The 15,151-nt window shown below is 42.2% G+C and overlaps 1 protein-coding gene across 3 annotated transcripts in view; it reads left to right on the top strand.

Annotated features, from left to right (window-relative positions):
* The window catches only part of LOC115203975 (netrin receptor UNC5D-like), a 327,175-nt gene that overhangs the window by 212,686 nt on the left and 99,338 nt on the right, over positions 1-15,151 (top strand). For all 3 annotated transcript variants that reach the window (XM_029769118.1, XM_029769119.1, XM_029769117.1), the window contains exon 2: positions 9,951-10,157. In XM_029769118.1, the coding sequence (XP_029624978.1) occupies positions 9,951-10,157 (207 nt within the window). The remainder of the gene's footprint in view (positions 1-9,950; positions 10,158-15,151) is intronic.

Here is a 15,151-nt window from a genome sequence, read left to right as displayed (position 1 = left end):
GCTATCTGATTGGCTCGAGCAAGAGGAAATTTAGTATTTTTTTCTGTTTCATCAATTTTCTTCAAGCTCTGGTTGTACTCAGGCCCAGTTAGTGGTTAGGAGAGAGAGTGGAGTAATTCAGCCGTATATGACTCTGGGAAGGTAATAAAAGGATAGTTGAGTTTGTCTTCTGAAACAATGACCCTGAAAATTACATTTTTATCATGCTATATGCCGTGTTTTATCTCTTTCTCGCTTTCTCTCCCTTTTTCCCCTCCCACTCCTCTTTCTCTCCTTTGTTTTACTATCTTTCCTTCTCTACATCCATCTCACTCTCTCCCTTCTCCCTCACATTCTCTCGCTCACTTTCTCAGTCTGTCTCCCTCACTTACTCACTTAGTTTCCTCACTCACTGTCTTTCTCTTTCGCTCTCTCACTCTCTTTTTCTCTCTCCACTCTTGTTCCTGAGTCAAAATGTACATTTGGGCCCCCTGAGGGGCGCAGTGGTCTAAGGCACTGCATCGCTGTGTCACTAGAGATTCTGGGTTCGAGTCCAGGCTCTGTCGCAGCCGGCCGCGACCGGGAGACCCATGGGGCGGTGCACAATTGGCCCAGTGTTGTCCGGGTTAGGGGAGGGTTTGGCCGGCAGGAATGTCCTTGTCCCATCGTGCACTAGCAACTCCTGTGACGGGCCGGGCGCAGTGCACGCTGACACGGTTGCCAGTTGTACAGTGTTTCCTCCGACAAATTGGTGCGGCTGGCTTCCGGGTTAAGTGGGCATTGTGTCAAGAAGCAGTGTGGCTTGGTTGGCTTGGGTTGTGTTTCGGAGGATGCACGACTCTTGACCTTTGCCTCTCTCGAGTCAGGAGTTGCAGCGATGAGACAAGACTGTAACTACCAATTGGATACCATGAAATTTGGGAGAAAAAAAATATATATATATATACAAATATTCGGCAGGACTTATATATTAGGCTATGTGAGAGGTTATTCATTTAACCCATCTAAACAGTAGAGTTTCCTTGACATGCCATATTTAAAGTCCCCGTCTTGTGGCTGTCAAAATTGTATAGCGCCTCACAAAAATAGCACTGCTATCATCCACTTTTACCACTTCACCAAATCTTTCCCACATATTAGTCCAGCTGTTCTGGCCCTCCCTTCTCTTTATTTTCAACTCTCCATTTTGCAGCTTTTCTCTTATTGAATTTAACACTGACAGTGTCCTTTTTGCCTCAATGGATCAACGTTAACTTTTTCTGCCCAAGTTCCCAACATTTTTGGGTGATTGGCATGTATTTATCGTGCGTAAAATTAGGCCCTAAAGCTTAGGCTTATGCACTAATGCCAGATAAAAATAATGAAAGTAAAACCACAATGTAGCCTATAGATATGAATTGCACAAGAATTATAGGCAACATACATGGATTTTTGCCACCTACCCGCCCTTCATCTACGCAATATTTCATGACCCTAAACCCACCCGCGGATATAACTGTGGGAACTGCGGGTTATGAGTCAACCCGCGCACCACTAACACACACACACACACACACACACACACACACACAAACACACAGAGAGCCTGTTTTCTGTGTCTGTGTCTGCAGTCGGCTCTTTCTGTGTGAACAGCCTGTCTATGACTCCCTCAAGGCATTCCCAAATTAACTCAGTCAGTTCAGGACTCCCTCCGTCCCTACCTTTTTCTCTCCTTTAAAATGTTCATTAACCCCATGTACAGTGCATTTGGAAAGTATTCACACCCCTTGACTTTTTCCACATTTTCAGAAATACCTTAAGTTTTCAGACCCTTTTATATGAGACTCGAAATTGAGCTCAAATGCATCCTGTTTCCATTGATCATCCTTGAGATGTTTCTACAACTTGATTGGAGTCCACCTGTGGTAAATTCAATTGATTAGACATTATTTGGAAAGACACACACCTCTCTATATAAGGTCCCACAGTTGACAGTGCATGTCAGAGCAAAAACCAAGCCATGAGGTCGAAGGAATTGTCTGTAGAGCTCTGAGACAGGATTGTGTCGAGGCACAGATCTGGGGAAGGGTACCAGAGCAATCCGGGGAGAAGGGCCTTGGTCAGGGAGGTGACCAAGAATCCAATGCTCACTCTGACAGAGCTCCAGAGTTCATCTGTGGAGATGGGAGAACCTTCCAGAACGACAACCATCTCTGCTGCGCTCTACCAATCATGCCTTTATGATAGAGTGGCCAGACAGAAGCCTCTCCTCAGTAAAAGGCACATAACAGCCCGCTTGGAGTTTGCCAAAAGTCACCTAAAGACTCTCAGACCATGAGAAACAACATTCTCTGTGTATCTGAAATAATGTATTGGTTTATGGTGTTATCTAGTTTATTCTGCTTGGTCACCTTTATTTGGACAATCCATGCTGTTCTCTGATAGACCATTCTTTGTGTAGGTCCTTCCGGGTTGTTGCTGTGACACGTGCACTGCATCAGCAGATTGTGTCTGCTCCAGAATGCGTGTGTGTGTGTGATAGAGCCATCGCTCACCCCCATGGCAGTGACATCTTGTTTTCCTCTCACGCTGTGTGTGATGTATCTGTGGCCCCTTTGCGTTTTTGCCGGGGTGGCCCTTCGGTCATAGATCACCGTGGAAACGCTGCGTAGCGACGGGCGTGGCAGTCTCCCCTGACAGCGGCGGAGTGGATTGAGTGTGTGTGTGTGTTGGCTTTCTCAGCCCTCTGGTCTCACACAAACACAGACACACATACACACTGACCACATGATTCACAGACACACACACACACACACACACACACACACACACTAACCACATGATTCGGATGACCCTTGTTAATGGCTGTCAGTATGGCAGACTGGAGAGCCATGACATCAGCCACCTCTCCCTCTACCAGACACTATCAGACGCTGGCCCTAACCACAGATATATAGTCAGATTACTTATTTTTATTAGGTGAAGTTCTAGCTAGCAAATGACAGGAGAATAGCAGCTGTAAATTGGTTGTTTATCCACATCTGATTACTGAGTCCTGAGGTCTATTAAAAAACAAGTCCTCACAAGGATAGTAAAACGAGTAAATTATGTGACTTTTTGCCAGTACCCACAAGGAAAAGGGCTATTTTAGGCTTAGTGGTTAGGATTAGGGTAATAATTAGGGTTAGGGTTAGAATTAGGGTTAGGAGTTAGGGTTAAGCTTAGGTATAGGTTAAGGGATAGGTTTATGGGTTAAGGAAAATAGGATTTTGAATGGGAATAAATGATTTGTCCCCACAAGGATAGTAAAACAAACGTGTGTGCGTGCGTGTGCGCTTCCATGTGCGCATCCACACCGGCAGTCATAAGTCATGACCGCAGTAAAATTCCACATGACTGTTGAGTCATGGTAATCTCCTTTGATGCACTCTGGACATGCTTTCGTAGTACCCAACTTGCTAACTACCATCAGGTCCTAATAGCCTGGTACTCAGGGCTCTATTGTCCTTCTAACCACTTATTGAGAATCACATCAAACACTTATCATCAAAACAGTATCATAATTTTATAACTCACCTCACTGTGACTGATCAATCTGAATAAAGAACAGTGGAAAACATGGTCCTTGTGGGTGTTGTATCAAAGCCTAACACATTGAAATGGACAGAGCTTTCTAAAATGCTGACCACAAAATACATTTACACGTACATGTTATTCAATCATTGCACTCACACTGCTCACGCGCGCCAACCAGCATCTGCGTTGCCAAGTGCTAAAATAGAACGCGGTGCAAGTCCTGCCTCTCCCATCTCCTCATTGGTTTATAGAAGCATATGCCCAAGTGCCATCTTCTCATTGTGAGGTCGGTCGGTCAGCTGTGGTAATACACCTTGTTTTGAACGTTAGATGCCAATCGCCATATAAAGTCCAAAGAAGAATAAGACGGGAAGGAGGAAAGATGACTAGAAACGATTTGGTTGACCGTTTTATGTGTGGATTAATTGTCGGAGTAGAGGACCTTAAAATGACAATTTAACGTTTATATCCCAAGACAAATTAGCTAGCAACAGCAAGCTAGCTATATAGGAGAAATTAGCTAGCAACTGCAAGCTAGCTAGCTAAATTGCCATAAATGTTTAATGCTTTTCGACCTGTCCCCAAAATAATATAATTGGTTCAGAGTTTGTTTTGATATTTCAACCTGCGTGTCGTGATCGCGTTTGGTGTGGGGGGAAAAAATAAATTTCCGCACGATGGCGACCGGTTTGGGTATGGTGTAAGGTGATGATTAATTCAAAACACCCATACACATAAGAGCTTATGCAAAAGCATTGGCCTATGTACAATATGAGCCCAAGCCCCCCCCCCCCCCCCCCAAAAAAAACGTAATTAATATGATTGTGCCGTTATACAATACATAGCCTACCGCAAATTATGCATGGCAGAAAAACATACAAGAAAACTGATTAAAGATATCTTTGGTACATAATTGGTCTAGCCTATACTCCAAAATTAAACAAATTCTAGTAATCGCCTTTGAGTGTGGACTGTATTATTATGCATACTGGATGGACTGGTTACCTTATGCTACGCTCCAAACTTTTTATCCATGAGTCTGGGAGAGAAGGTATAGGCCTAGGCGATGCTTTTGGTTAATTGATTGTGCAGGGCGGCTTACAGAGCTACCTGGCACGATTGAAAAACGAACTGGCCGGCAAGCTGCCGGAATTCACTATTCCAGTGCATACGGATGATATGTGTTTTTCCCATGCCTCTGTTCCTGCCCATTTGATAATGAGACATTCTAAATTGAAACTAATTTTACATTTGAGTAAGACAAGATTAAATTGAGAATAGTCTGATGGGTGAAAATATGATCACTTGTTGAAAGAACAGCTTGTGCAGCCTGAGGCAAGGAAGAGAGCACAAGTTTCTTTTGCAACTTTCTCAAATCATCAATAGCCTTTAGTCGCATCATGCAGCCCATACATATGTAGGATCTTAATTTGGGCCAGGTTGCTACAGCAGGAAAATAATCCTGCAGCAAGAGGAAATGTGAATTATGTGGATTATAATTAATGGACATTTTTTGTAGGGGTTGATACATTTTCCGTTTTTAAGTATAAATTAGACTTTAGAAGCATTTTCAAACCTTGAATACACTAGAAGTTTGCATTTTCTGCTATGAAGGAAAGTGCTCAGCAACAAAAGAGTGATCAAATGGAAATCCTACATCTGTATAGGTTTTGATTTCTAAGACATTCTAAGGTTTGTGTCATTCACAACTAAAGTTGACAAATAACTCTAAATCAAGCATATAGGACCTGTTTCAAATGATCACTTTCCTGCTCACTTCATATGCGCACTTGCTCCGGAATGGAAAAAAATATCCTTTCTATTTATTCAGCTAAGTTCAATTAAAAGAATATAACAAATAATGGCACGGGACTTAAAAGCATATCTTGTCTGCTAAATGATCAAGCCTGGAGCCTATGGCATGGAGCATAGCCAGATAGGCTAACATACAGTACAAATAAATAATAGTTTTATTGTGATGGTGTATATTACATTTATTCATTAGACTTTTTTAAATGTAGATGTTCCAAAGGCGCACATCAGCGGCTTGTATGCGGCTTGTATGAGTGGAGGCCTAGAGATTCTACAAGGGATTATGTTTATTAATGGTCAATTACCATGAGACCGGCAGTCTTTTGCATGACAATAACTGGCTGACATAATGTCATGACCGCCACAGCCCTACAATACGTGTGTGTATGTCTCTCTGTCAGTGTGTGGGTGTGTGCTGGCGTCGTAAGGTTTTGTCGCTATCCAAACACAATTAATGCATGTCACCTCTCCACGCACCAACAAGTTGGAGTGCTTCAGGCAAGAGGAGATAGCTAGCCCAGGGGCTAGTCATTCTAGTCATTTCTAAATGAAAAGGATGTCTCTTTTGTTCAGTTCCACGAACCAGAGAGAGAGAGCGTAGTGGTGTGGGTAGGAGAGAGGTAGCTGCCAGTGAGAGCTGTAATTTTCACAGACAGAAATCGCACACACAGACACAGTCAGAATATCAAACACACCCACACATACACACACACGTTAGAAAATCAAATATACACACACGCTTGACATTAACTTTTTTAGTTGGACTGATATTTTACTTGTCCGAAAGTTCAAGTTCGCTTGTGTGTGTGTGTGTGTGTGTGTGTGTGTGTGTGTGTGTGTGTGTGTGTGTGTGTGTGTGTGTCCACAATCGGCCAAAATAGGTGACAGAAAAGTGTTTTATGATGCAAGGAGCCACTTCACAAAATAACATTCCTTGTTATTACTGATAATGGGAGGCTGCTGGTCTCTGATCCCATGAATTATACAGTATCTGCTGACTTTGTGGCCTTGAGCATGGCAAATAACCCCTTCCACAAAGTCAAATACTGCACTGATAGGCTACTGCATGAAAAACATGTGGTCGGTCAACCCTCCATCTGGAGAGCTACTGGGTGTGCAGGCTTTTGATCCAACCCTGCTCAAACGCACCAGAGTCAGCTTATCAAGGCCCTGTTGAGCAGCTGATTTTTTTACAATGTGGTGTGTTCGAGCAGGGCTGGAGCAAAAGCATGCACACCAGTTGCACTCCTGAACTCTCCTGGAGGATGGTTGGCCACCATGCAACATTACAATTACAACCAAATACTTTTTGTCTTTTAAAATAATTCCCTCGTTCAATGAACCAGGGATCAAATTGCTAAGGTGGGCAAGATAACTAACTAAGTTTATCTACACTGAACAAAAATATAAACGCAACATGTCAATTGTTGGTCCCATGTTTCTTGAGCTGAAGTAAAAGATCCCAGAAATTGTCCATATGCACAAACAGCTTATTTCTCTCATATTTTGTGCACAAATTTGTTTACATCCCTATTAGTGAGAATTTCACCTTTCCAAGATAGTCCATCCACCTGACAGGTGTGGCATATCAAGAAGCTGATTAAACAGCATAACCATTACACAGGTGCACTTAAATGTGGAGTATTGTCACAGATGTCTCAAGTTTTGACGGAGTGCGCAATTGGCATGCTGACTGTAGGAATGTCCACGAGAGCTGTTGCCAGAGAATTGAATGTTAATTTCTTTACCATAAACCACCTCCAACATAATTTTAGAGAATTTGGCAGTACGTCCAACCGGCGTCAAACCGCAGACCATGTGTATGGCGCGTGTGGGCTAGCGGGTTGCTGATGTCAACGTTGTGAACAGAGTGCCCCATGGTGGAGGTGGGGTTGTGGTATGGGCAGGCATAAGCTACGGACAACGAACACAATTGCGTTTTATCGATGGAAATTTGAATGTACAGAGATACTGTGATGAGATCCTGAGGCACGTTGTCGTGCCATTCGTCTGCCGCCATCACCCCATGTTTCAGCATAATAGTGCACGGCCCCATGTCTCAAGAATCTGAACACAAATCCGGGAAGCTGAAATTGTCCTACTTCTTCCATGGCCTGCATACTCACCAGACATGTCACCTATTGAGCACGTTTGGGATGCTCTGGATTGACGTGTATGACAGCGTGTTCCAGTTCCCGCCAATATCCAGCAACTTCACACAGCCACGGAAGAGGAGTGGGACAACATTCCACAGGCCACAATCAACAGCTGGATCAACACTATGCAAAGGAGATGTGTCGTGCTGCATGAGGCAAATGGGGGTCACACCAGATACGGACTGATTTTCTGATCCAAGCCCTTACATTTTTTTTAAGGTATCTGTGATTTACAGATGCATGTCTGTATTCCCAGTCATGTGAAATCCATAGATTACGGCCTAATTTATCTATTTAAATTGACTGATTTCCTTAAATGAATTGTGACAAAAAAAATTACAAATATCCAGTGTTCAGTGGAGATATTGACAGCATAGGAGTTACTTGTCAATTAGGCTATTCTAATGATATTTGTTTACTTTACATAGCCAGTATTTTATTTTTATTTTTTTAACCTTTATTTCACTTTGAACTATTGAATAGAGGAGAATCCTAGCCAGAGTATGCAGCATTGGTTTCATCCACTGTGTACCCATATCAACTGCTTGTCGGCCAATTGAGGTTATACACAAATACCGGTGGAAAGTTATTTTAGGACATTGGACATGGAAAGGAAATGAATACATGCTAATAGCTAAATAGTTAACTAGCGAGATAACCAGCAAAACTACACTATGTTTTGAACTGGCTCTCTAGTTAGTCTGTTGTACATCATTATTTTACCTGCTGCTCAAACGTTTCTCTCTCGCTCTCGCCTTCTCTCGCTCTCTCCTCTGGCAATGGCCCACTGGCACACGCAGACTTTTCCAGGATTTTCATTGCTGTCCAAAAATAAGCTATAACTGGGCAAATATCTCAGTAACTAGCAATGAATATCAACAAATGTGCAGATGCGGCTCGCTTTAATCTCAAAAATGTATCTTGCGACTGCATGATTGAAAGACCGCTCGTGTCTGTCAATGCAGGCCTACAATAATTATACTCCGATGTGCTCTGCAGAGATTGGGAGGACCGTGTGAAACGCATTGCATCCAGAGGCCACTGATCCAATTATGATCGAAGTAGCCTAATTTTCTGACATTGTATATTCTTCTTGTCCCGGGCAAGCCGGAAAAGCGTTAATGTCGAGCCCTGCACACACACACACACACATACTCAAACACACACACATACAGCCAGAACATAGCAGACACATTTATTAATCTATCCCCTTCAATCGGTAGTCTTCCTCCTGCAGGAGAGCTTCTGTAGTGAGGTAGAGGGATTAGATGCTGGACAGAGACTTGGTTAGCTATAATCCTGGAGATGGAGTTGGAGAATGCATCCCCGCTACCTATAAAAAAAACACACACACAGGGGACGTTCAGCTCTCCAAACCTCTCGATCACATACACACACATACACACATACACTCACACATTTATACATATTCACACACACTCACATTCACACACACTTACAGGTGTTTTCACATTTAGAAAACCCTCACACATACACACGCACACAAACCTCCCTAAATCTCCCTAAACCCCCTCAGACGACACACAGGCGAGGTTCCAGGACGAAAGCTGAGGGATTTAGTTTGAGTGTAATTACACCTGATAGGCTTCACATCCTTCATAACAAGCACCGGCTGGGACACACACACACACACACACACACACACACACACACACACACACACACACACAACTGATTACTGTGTGAGTCAGACAGAAGAAATATGGTAGTTAATTATTGTTGCCAAATCACTCCCTGAAATGAGCGGATTGTGAAGGGCTTGGCTTTTGAAAGATCAAAGAGTGTCAATGAAGTGTAGCGAAGAGTGTCGTCATATTGAGGTGGTTAAGCAGCGTCTATTGTGGGAGTGTTTTCTACGGGAATGTGGGAAGGCCTGGGTGTCATCGTCTCTCAGACTCTCCTGATTCTTTATACATTGTTGCAGATGTTTTATTGTGGATTAAGGTCTGCGGATTAGGTTATCCAAGTAATTGAGTTGCCTGTGGTGCACTTTTGAGATGTTGGGATATTATCGATATTTGTGGAATGTTACTGATACTCTACTTTACCCTACTCTACTCAACTTTACCTTACTCTACTCTGCTCTACGGCAGGCGGCAGGTAGCCTAGTGGTTAGAGCATTGGGCCAGTAACCGAAAAGTTTCTGGTTTGAGTCCCGAGCTGACAAGGTAAAAATCTGTTGTTCTGACCCTGAACAAGGCAATTAACCCACAATTCCCCAGTAGGCCATCATTGTAAATAAGGGTTTGTTCTTAACTGTCCTGCCTAGTTAAATTTAAAAATGTTTTTTCTTTTAAATACTCTACCCTCCTCTAACATTGTCCCGATCCCTTTCCAGGAGTGATGCTCTGCAGCTTGGCCATTCAGTCATTCGACTTTATTCTACTGTGCTCTACTCTAGTTTAATGTTCTGTTCTTTGTCTCCAGGTTCCAGGAGTGATGCTCTGCAGCATGGCACATCAGGGACCCTCCCCCACTTCCTGCAGGAGCCCGATGATGCCTACATCATCAAGAGCAACCCCATCAAGCTCAAATGCCGGGCCCGCCCCGCCCTGCAGATCTTCTTCAAGTGCAATGGGGAGTGGGTCCACCAGAGCCAGCACCAGTCTCAGGAACACACCGACCAGGGCACAGGTGAGACACACACTGACGTGACATAGGAACACACACACACTCACACGCAAATGCAGGCTCACACCCAAATGCACTCACAAAAACCTGCATGCACAGATATACACACTTTTATGGATGTACACACACATGCTCATGTACTTACATGCACACGCACACACACACACACACATTATACAAAAATTCCAATCGCCCCATAGGCTCTCAATTAATTTGGATTGATAAAATGGTGCTCATAACGTAAAGAGTGAAGGCCATTGGAGGTTTAAAGGAAGCCTATTGACTGTGCCCAAGGCTAGGTCCAACTCGTCAAATACTGTTGCCTTGCCACATTAGCGTACATCTCACACTTGATCCAAACTAATATGACATCATTTGGAGATTTGACTTTGATCTCTTGACTGTGGAGATGATTGTCTTTTTCTGATGCAACTTGAACAAATATAGAATATTGTGTTTTTCTTCAACTTGTGGAGAACTAGAGAAAACCCCTGGGCTGTCACTCATGTACTTTCTTTCTTTCTCTCTCTTTCTCTCTTTTTCTCTCTGTCTCCCTCCTTCTCTCTCAGTCTCTATCTCAGCAAACTCTTGAAACTTTAGCTCTATGCTACTCCCCACTGTGACATTATTGTATTATCTTATTATTTTCAAAGTCTTCATAAAGGTCTGACAGACAATAGACTTAGTGGTAAAATGTTCAAAATCAACACTGGGCAAAGTAACGGCTTTGTTCTGTCACACCCTGACCATAGAGAGCCCTTGGATCTCTAAAGTTTCACTTTAAATAAATATGTGGAACTACAATCACACTGCTCCTTGGTCCATCTCTTACAACAACCGTGACATGTTCAGTGTTAAATCCTTTGTCATTAGACAGAGTCAGATCTCTCCTTCATCTGTGTTCTCACTTCTAGATACCAGTCACATACGCACACAAATACACACAAATGAAGGTCACTGTCATCGACTTTTGTTTGTGTTTTCTATTTGTAAGTCTAACAGCGTTGATTCTTTACTTTAGATACACACACAGTACATACACACATGCATTCACCCACGCACACACACAATCAGTGAATCAACACAGGACATTATCTCCCACACAGTTACAATCGAGCTCCTGCCGTCTCTTTATTGTCTGTTGTCTGCTTTTTGCCGAGTTACCTCCCCATCTGGCTCCTTATCAGGATTCATATGTCTGATGTGTGTGTATGTGCTTGCATGTATGCGTACCTACCCGCGTCTGTGTGTGTGTGTGTGTGTGTGTGTGAGCCTTAACAGTCCACCTGTGCCATGCAGAGGGCAATAAAACAGCAGCCTGGCTGGCTGCATCAGAGGCTTGGTTAATAGACAGAGCTGAGTGTGAGGGTCTGGAGGCCTGGTTGAGAGAAACATGGGACTGTAAACACTTGGATGTGTCTGAGTGGATATTTGCATACAACGCACTGTGAAAGTGTAGACAAAAAAATAAAAAATAAACAAGAAATGAATTAATATCAGAACGAGCAATATCACAACGGGCAATGTCAGAGTCCTGAATATAAATACTTGGTGTGTATGGACAATATTTAAGTAGGACCAAGGTCCAGTATGTGCAGCAGTAGTAATATAGGATGAGCTATGTCGAGAATACAGTATATACATATAAAGTGATGAATCAATTAGCTTAATTTCTCAGAGCTCAAATAATATTTCAACAGAACAACATTGCAGGAATGCTACTCTTATCTGTATCTGACTGCAGAAAAGATTTCAGAACAATAAACATTATGTAAACATTAAGTGACCAATTTTCAATGACTCTATGTACATAGGGCGGCATTCTCTAAGGTGCAGGGTAGAGTACCAAGTGTTAGCCGGCTAGTGACAGTCTCTAAGGTTCAAGGCACCGGGCGGAGACCGGCTAGTGATGGGTTCAGCCTGAGGGCCTCGAGCTTATACTGTATGTAAGGAGTAGTAGACGTGCTCCAGATGCACATGTACTTAATTTCATATACAGAGCTATTCTCCGTAATGGGAGTTTCTACATGCATCCAATCCAGACCTCAGAAATCTCCCTACTACCGTATGAGTCCAGGGAGATGTCTGGGATGAGATGCGTTCGAGACACGCACCTGATGCACTTACATATTTGTAGAATTTTCTAACTCCAGAAAGGATATGGGTCATCATGCTGACATGCCTTTATACTCAGGCATATTTTTTCAAATGTATGACTTGGATCCGTATTTCTCAAAATATTCATTAAGTTTGACTCAATTGACTCAAATGATGTCCATTAGCCTATCAGAAGCTTCTAAAACCATGACCTCATGTTCTGGAATTTTCCAAGCTGTTTAAAGGCACAGTCACCTTAAATCACTGGAATTGTGATACAGGGAATTATAAGTGAAGTAATCTGTCTGTAAACAATTGTTGGAAAAATAACTTGTGTCATGCACAAAGTAGATGTCCTAACCTACTTGCCAAAACTATTGTTTGTTAACAAGAAATTTGTGGAGTGGTTGAAAAACGAGTTTTAATGACTCCAACCTAAGTGTATGTAAACTTACAACTTCAACTGTATGTATGTATGTATGTATGTATGTATGTATGTATGTATGTATGTATGTATGTATGTATGTATGTATGTATGTATGTATGTATGTATGTATGTATGTATGTATGTATGTATGTATGTAAAACAGATTCCACTGATGCAATAAACTACTGGAATTGACGGAGAATGGAGATGTTCATTTGACGTTGTGGAATAGCTTGTGCGCTACACAGTGGTCCCATTGGCATGTATGTATGTATGTATGTATGTATGTATGTATGTATGTATGTATGTATGTATGTATGTATGTATGTATGTATGTATGTATGTATGTATGTATGGAGCATAATGTATTTACAGTTTAATTCACATGTTTTCAAGTACTGGTGACAAAAAATGCATTCCGATTATTGCATAGATTGTAATGGACACCTATGATGTGTGTAAAATATTTATTTGAAGGTTGTACTGATTATAATGAGCTAATGCTAAGCTATTTGCCAGCTATGTGTATGTGTGGCACCATGTTTGTTCAAATTATACAATGCATTCTGGGTGTCACTTAAACATCTGTCAGACCAAAGATGTTATAATGAGGTAGAATTGTTCACTCATCTTTCGGGTAAACTTCCAGAAGCAAATGAAGGGAGGTGAATGATCGTAGACGACACACCCCCTTCAACATGCATACTATAAACAGACCAAACTTATCTTGTCTCCTCTTATTATTTTTGGTCGATTCCAAAAAACAAACATAGCGGCGCACACAAACTAAAGTTGGCTGCCCAGTAATAGTATAAAAAGTTGGGTAGTGCCAGCCCTCCACTAAACTTGCATCTCTGAAGTAAAGAGCTACTGACTCTGGGTACCTTTTCTCCCCAGATAAATGTTGTAACAGCCTGATTGATCGACTTAAAAAAAACACTTTGGTAAAAACAATGGTATAGATTGAAATATATAAAGGAATTTGGGTAAACTGTTCATTTTTACAGCTTTAATCCTTCCTATAAGTGATAGTAAGCTACCCCATCTCTGAAAATCAGTTTTCATTTGCGCAAGACGGGGAGCAAAGTTTGCAGAAAAAAGAGCATGTAATGAACAACTTGCGTATTTGAAACCCGAGTGGCTAAGCTGAAAGGCAAATCTGTCTGCTGGAGCTGTAGCGCTGCAGGATTGATTGGGAAGCACTCACTTTTCTGGAGATTCAGCTTGTCACTGGAGAAGGAGCCAAAGTTCTCCAGAATAGAAAGGATAGAAGGTAACGGTTATTTACATAGAGTAACAAATCATCTGCATATAATTATAACCTACGTTCAACTCCTTCCCGTGTTACACCCTGGAAAGAGAAGGATTCCTGTAAAGCTTCTGAAAGGGGCCCAATGGCGACGGCAAATATCAAAGGGGACAGTGGGCAGCCTTGGCGTGTCCCACGTTCCAGGGATAAATAATCAGAATGGGTGTCATTGTTACAGACACTGGCCTGGGGAAATGTATACAAGAGATGGATCCAAGAGCTAAATTTGTCCCCATATCCACATTTTTTAAGAACAGCAAATAGGTACTCCCACTCAATTCTGTTGAATACCTTCTCTGTGTCTAGGGAGATTGCCACCTCAGGGGAGTTGTAGAATTGTTTAGAATAAATAATGTTAAACAGTGTCCGAATGTAATTTTTTTTATATAAAGCCGGTTTGTTCCTGTGATATGAGTCATGGTAAGACTACTTCCAGACGCCTCACTATCACCTTCACCAGCACCTTTACATCCACATTAAGGAGACATAGGAGCCTAAATGAAGAACAGGAAGTGGGGTCTTTCCCCTTCTTAAGGAGAAGCGTTATTGAAGCCTATGTTAGGGTAGGTGGCAACGAGCCACGTTCAAGTGATTCATTATACATAGATAAAAGTAAAGGGGCTAACTTGGTCTAGAATTTCTTAAAGAATTCAGTTGGAAACCCATCAGGCTCTGGAGCCTTGCTGCTCTCCATTGACTTGATATACTTAATAACTTCTTCAAGGCTGAGAGGGGAATCAAGATCATCTGCAGTTTCAGCCTCAACTGTGGGAGTCTCCAGTTCACCCAAAAATGTTGCCATATTGGCAGTATCTGATGGAAATTCAGAATAGAAAGATTTGAAGGTGCCATTGATCCCCGTAAGGTCAGAAATCAAGCTATGAGAGGAATCTTTAATTTGGGGAATCAGACGGGTAGCCTGCACTGCGTTTTAATTGGTGTGCGTGCGGACGACTTGCCCTGTCGCCATGTTAATAGTAGGTACCACGTGAATGCAATAGTAACCATTCTGCTTCTGTAGTGGACAAGGGATTGAATTCATATTGTAAGTTCAAGTGTTGCTTATATAGCTCTGGAGATGGCATCAGGGCATATTGATGGTCTACGTCAAGGATGGCTTTAGTGAGTTCTTCTAGTTTAGCTTTCCGAGTTTTGTTTAAATGA

This window comes from Salmo trutta, chromosome 12 (genome assembly GCF_901001165.1).
Source record: "Salmo trutta chromosome 12, fSalTru1.1, whole genome shotgun sequence".
Lineage (NCBI taxonomy): Eukaryota > Metazoa > Chordata > Actinopteri > Salmoniformes > Salmonidae > Salmo > Salmo trutta.
Note: the sequence above shows the minus strand (reverse complement) of the source record. Positions and strands in the feature narration are given on the sequence as shown.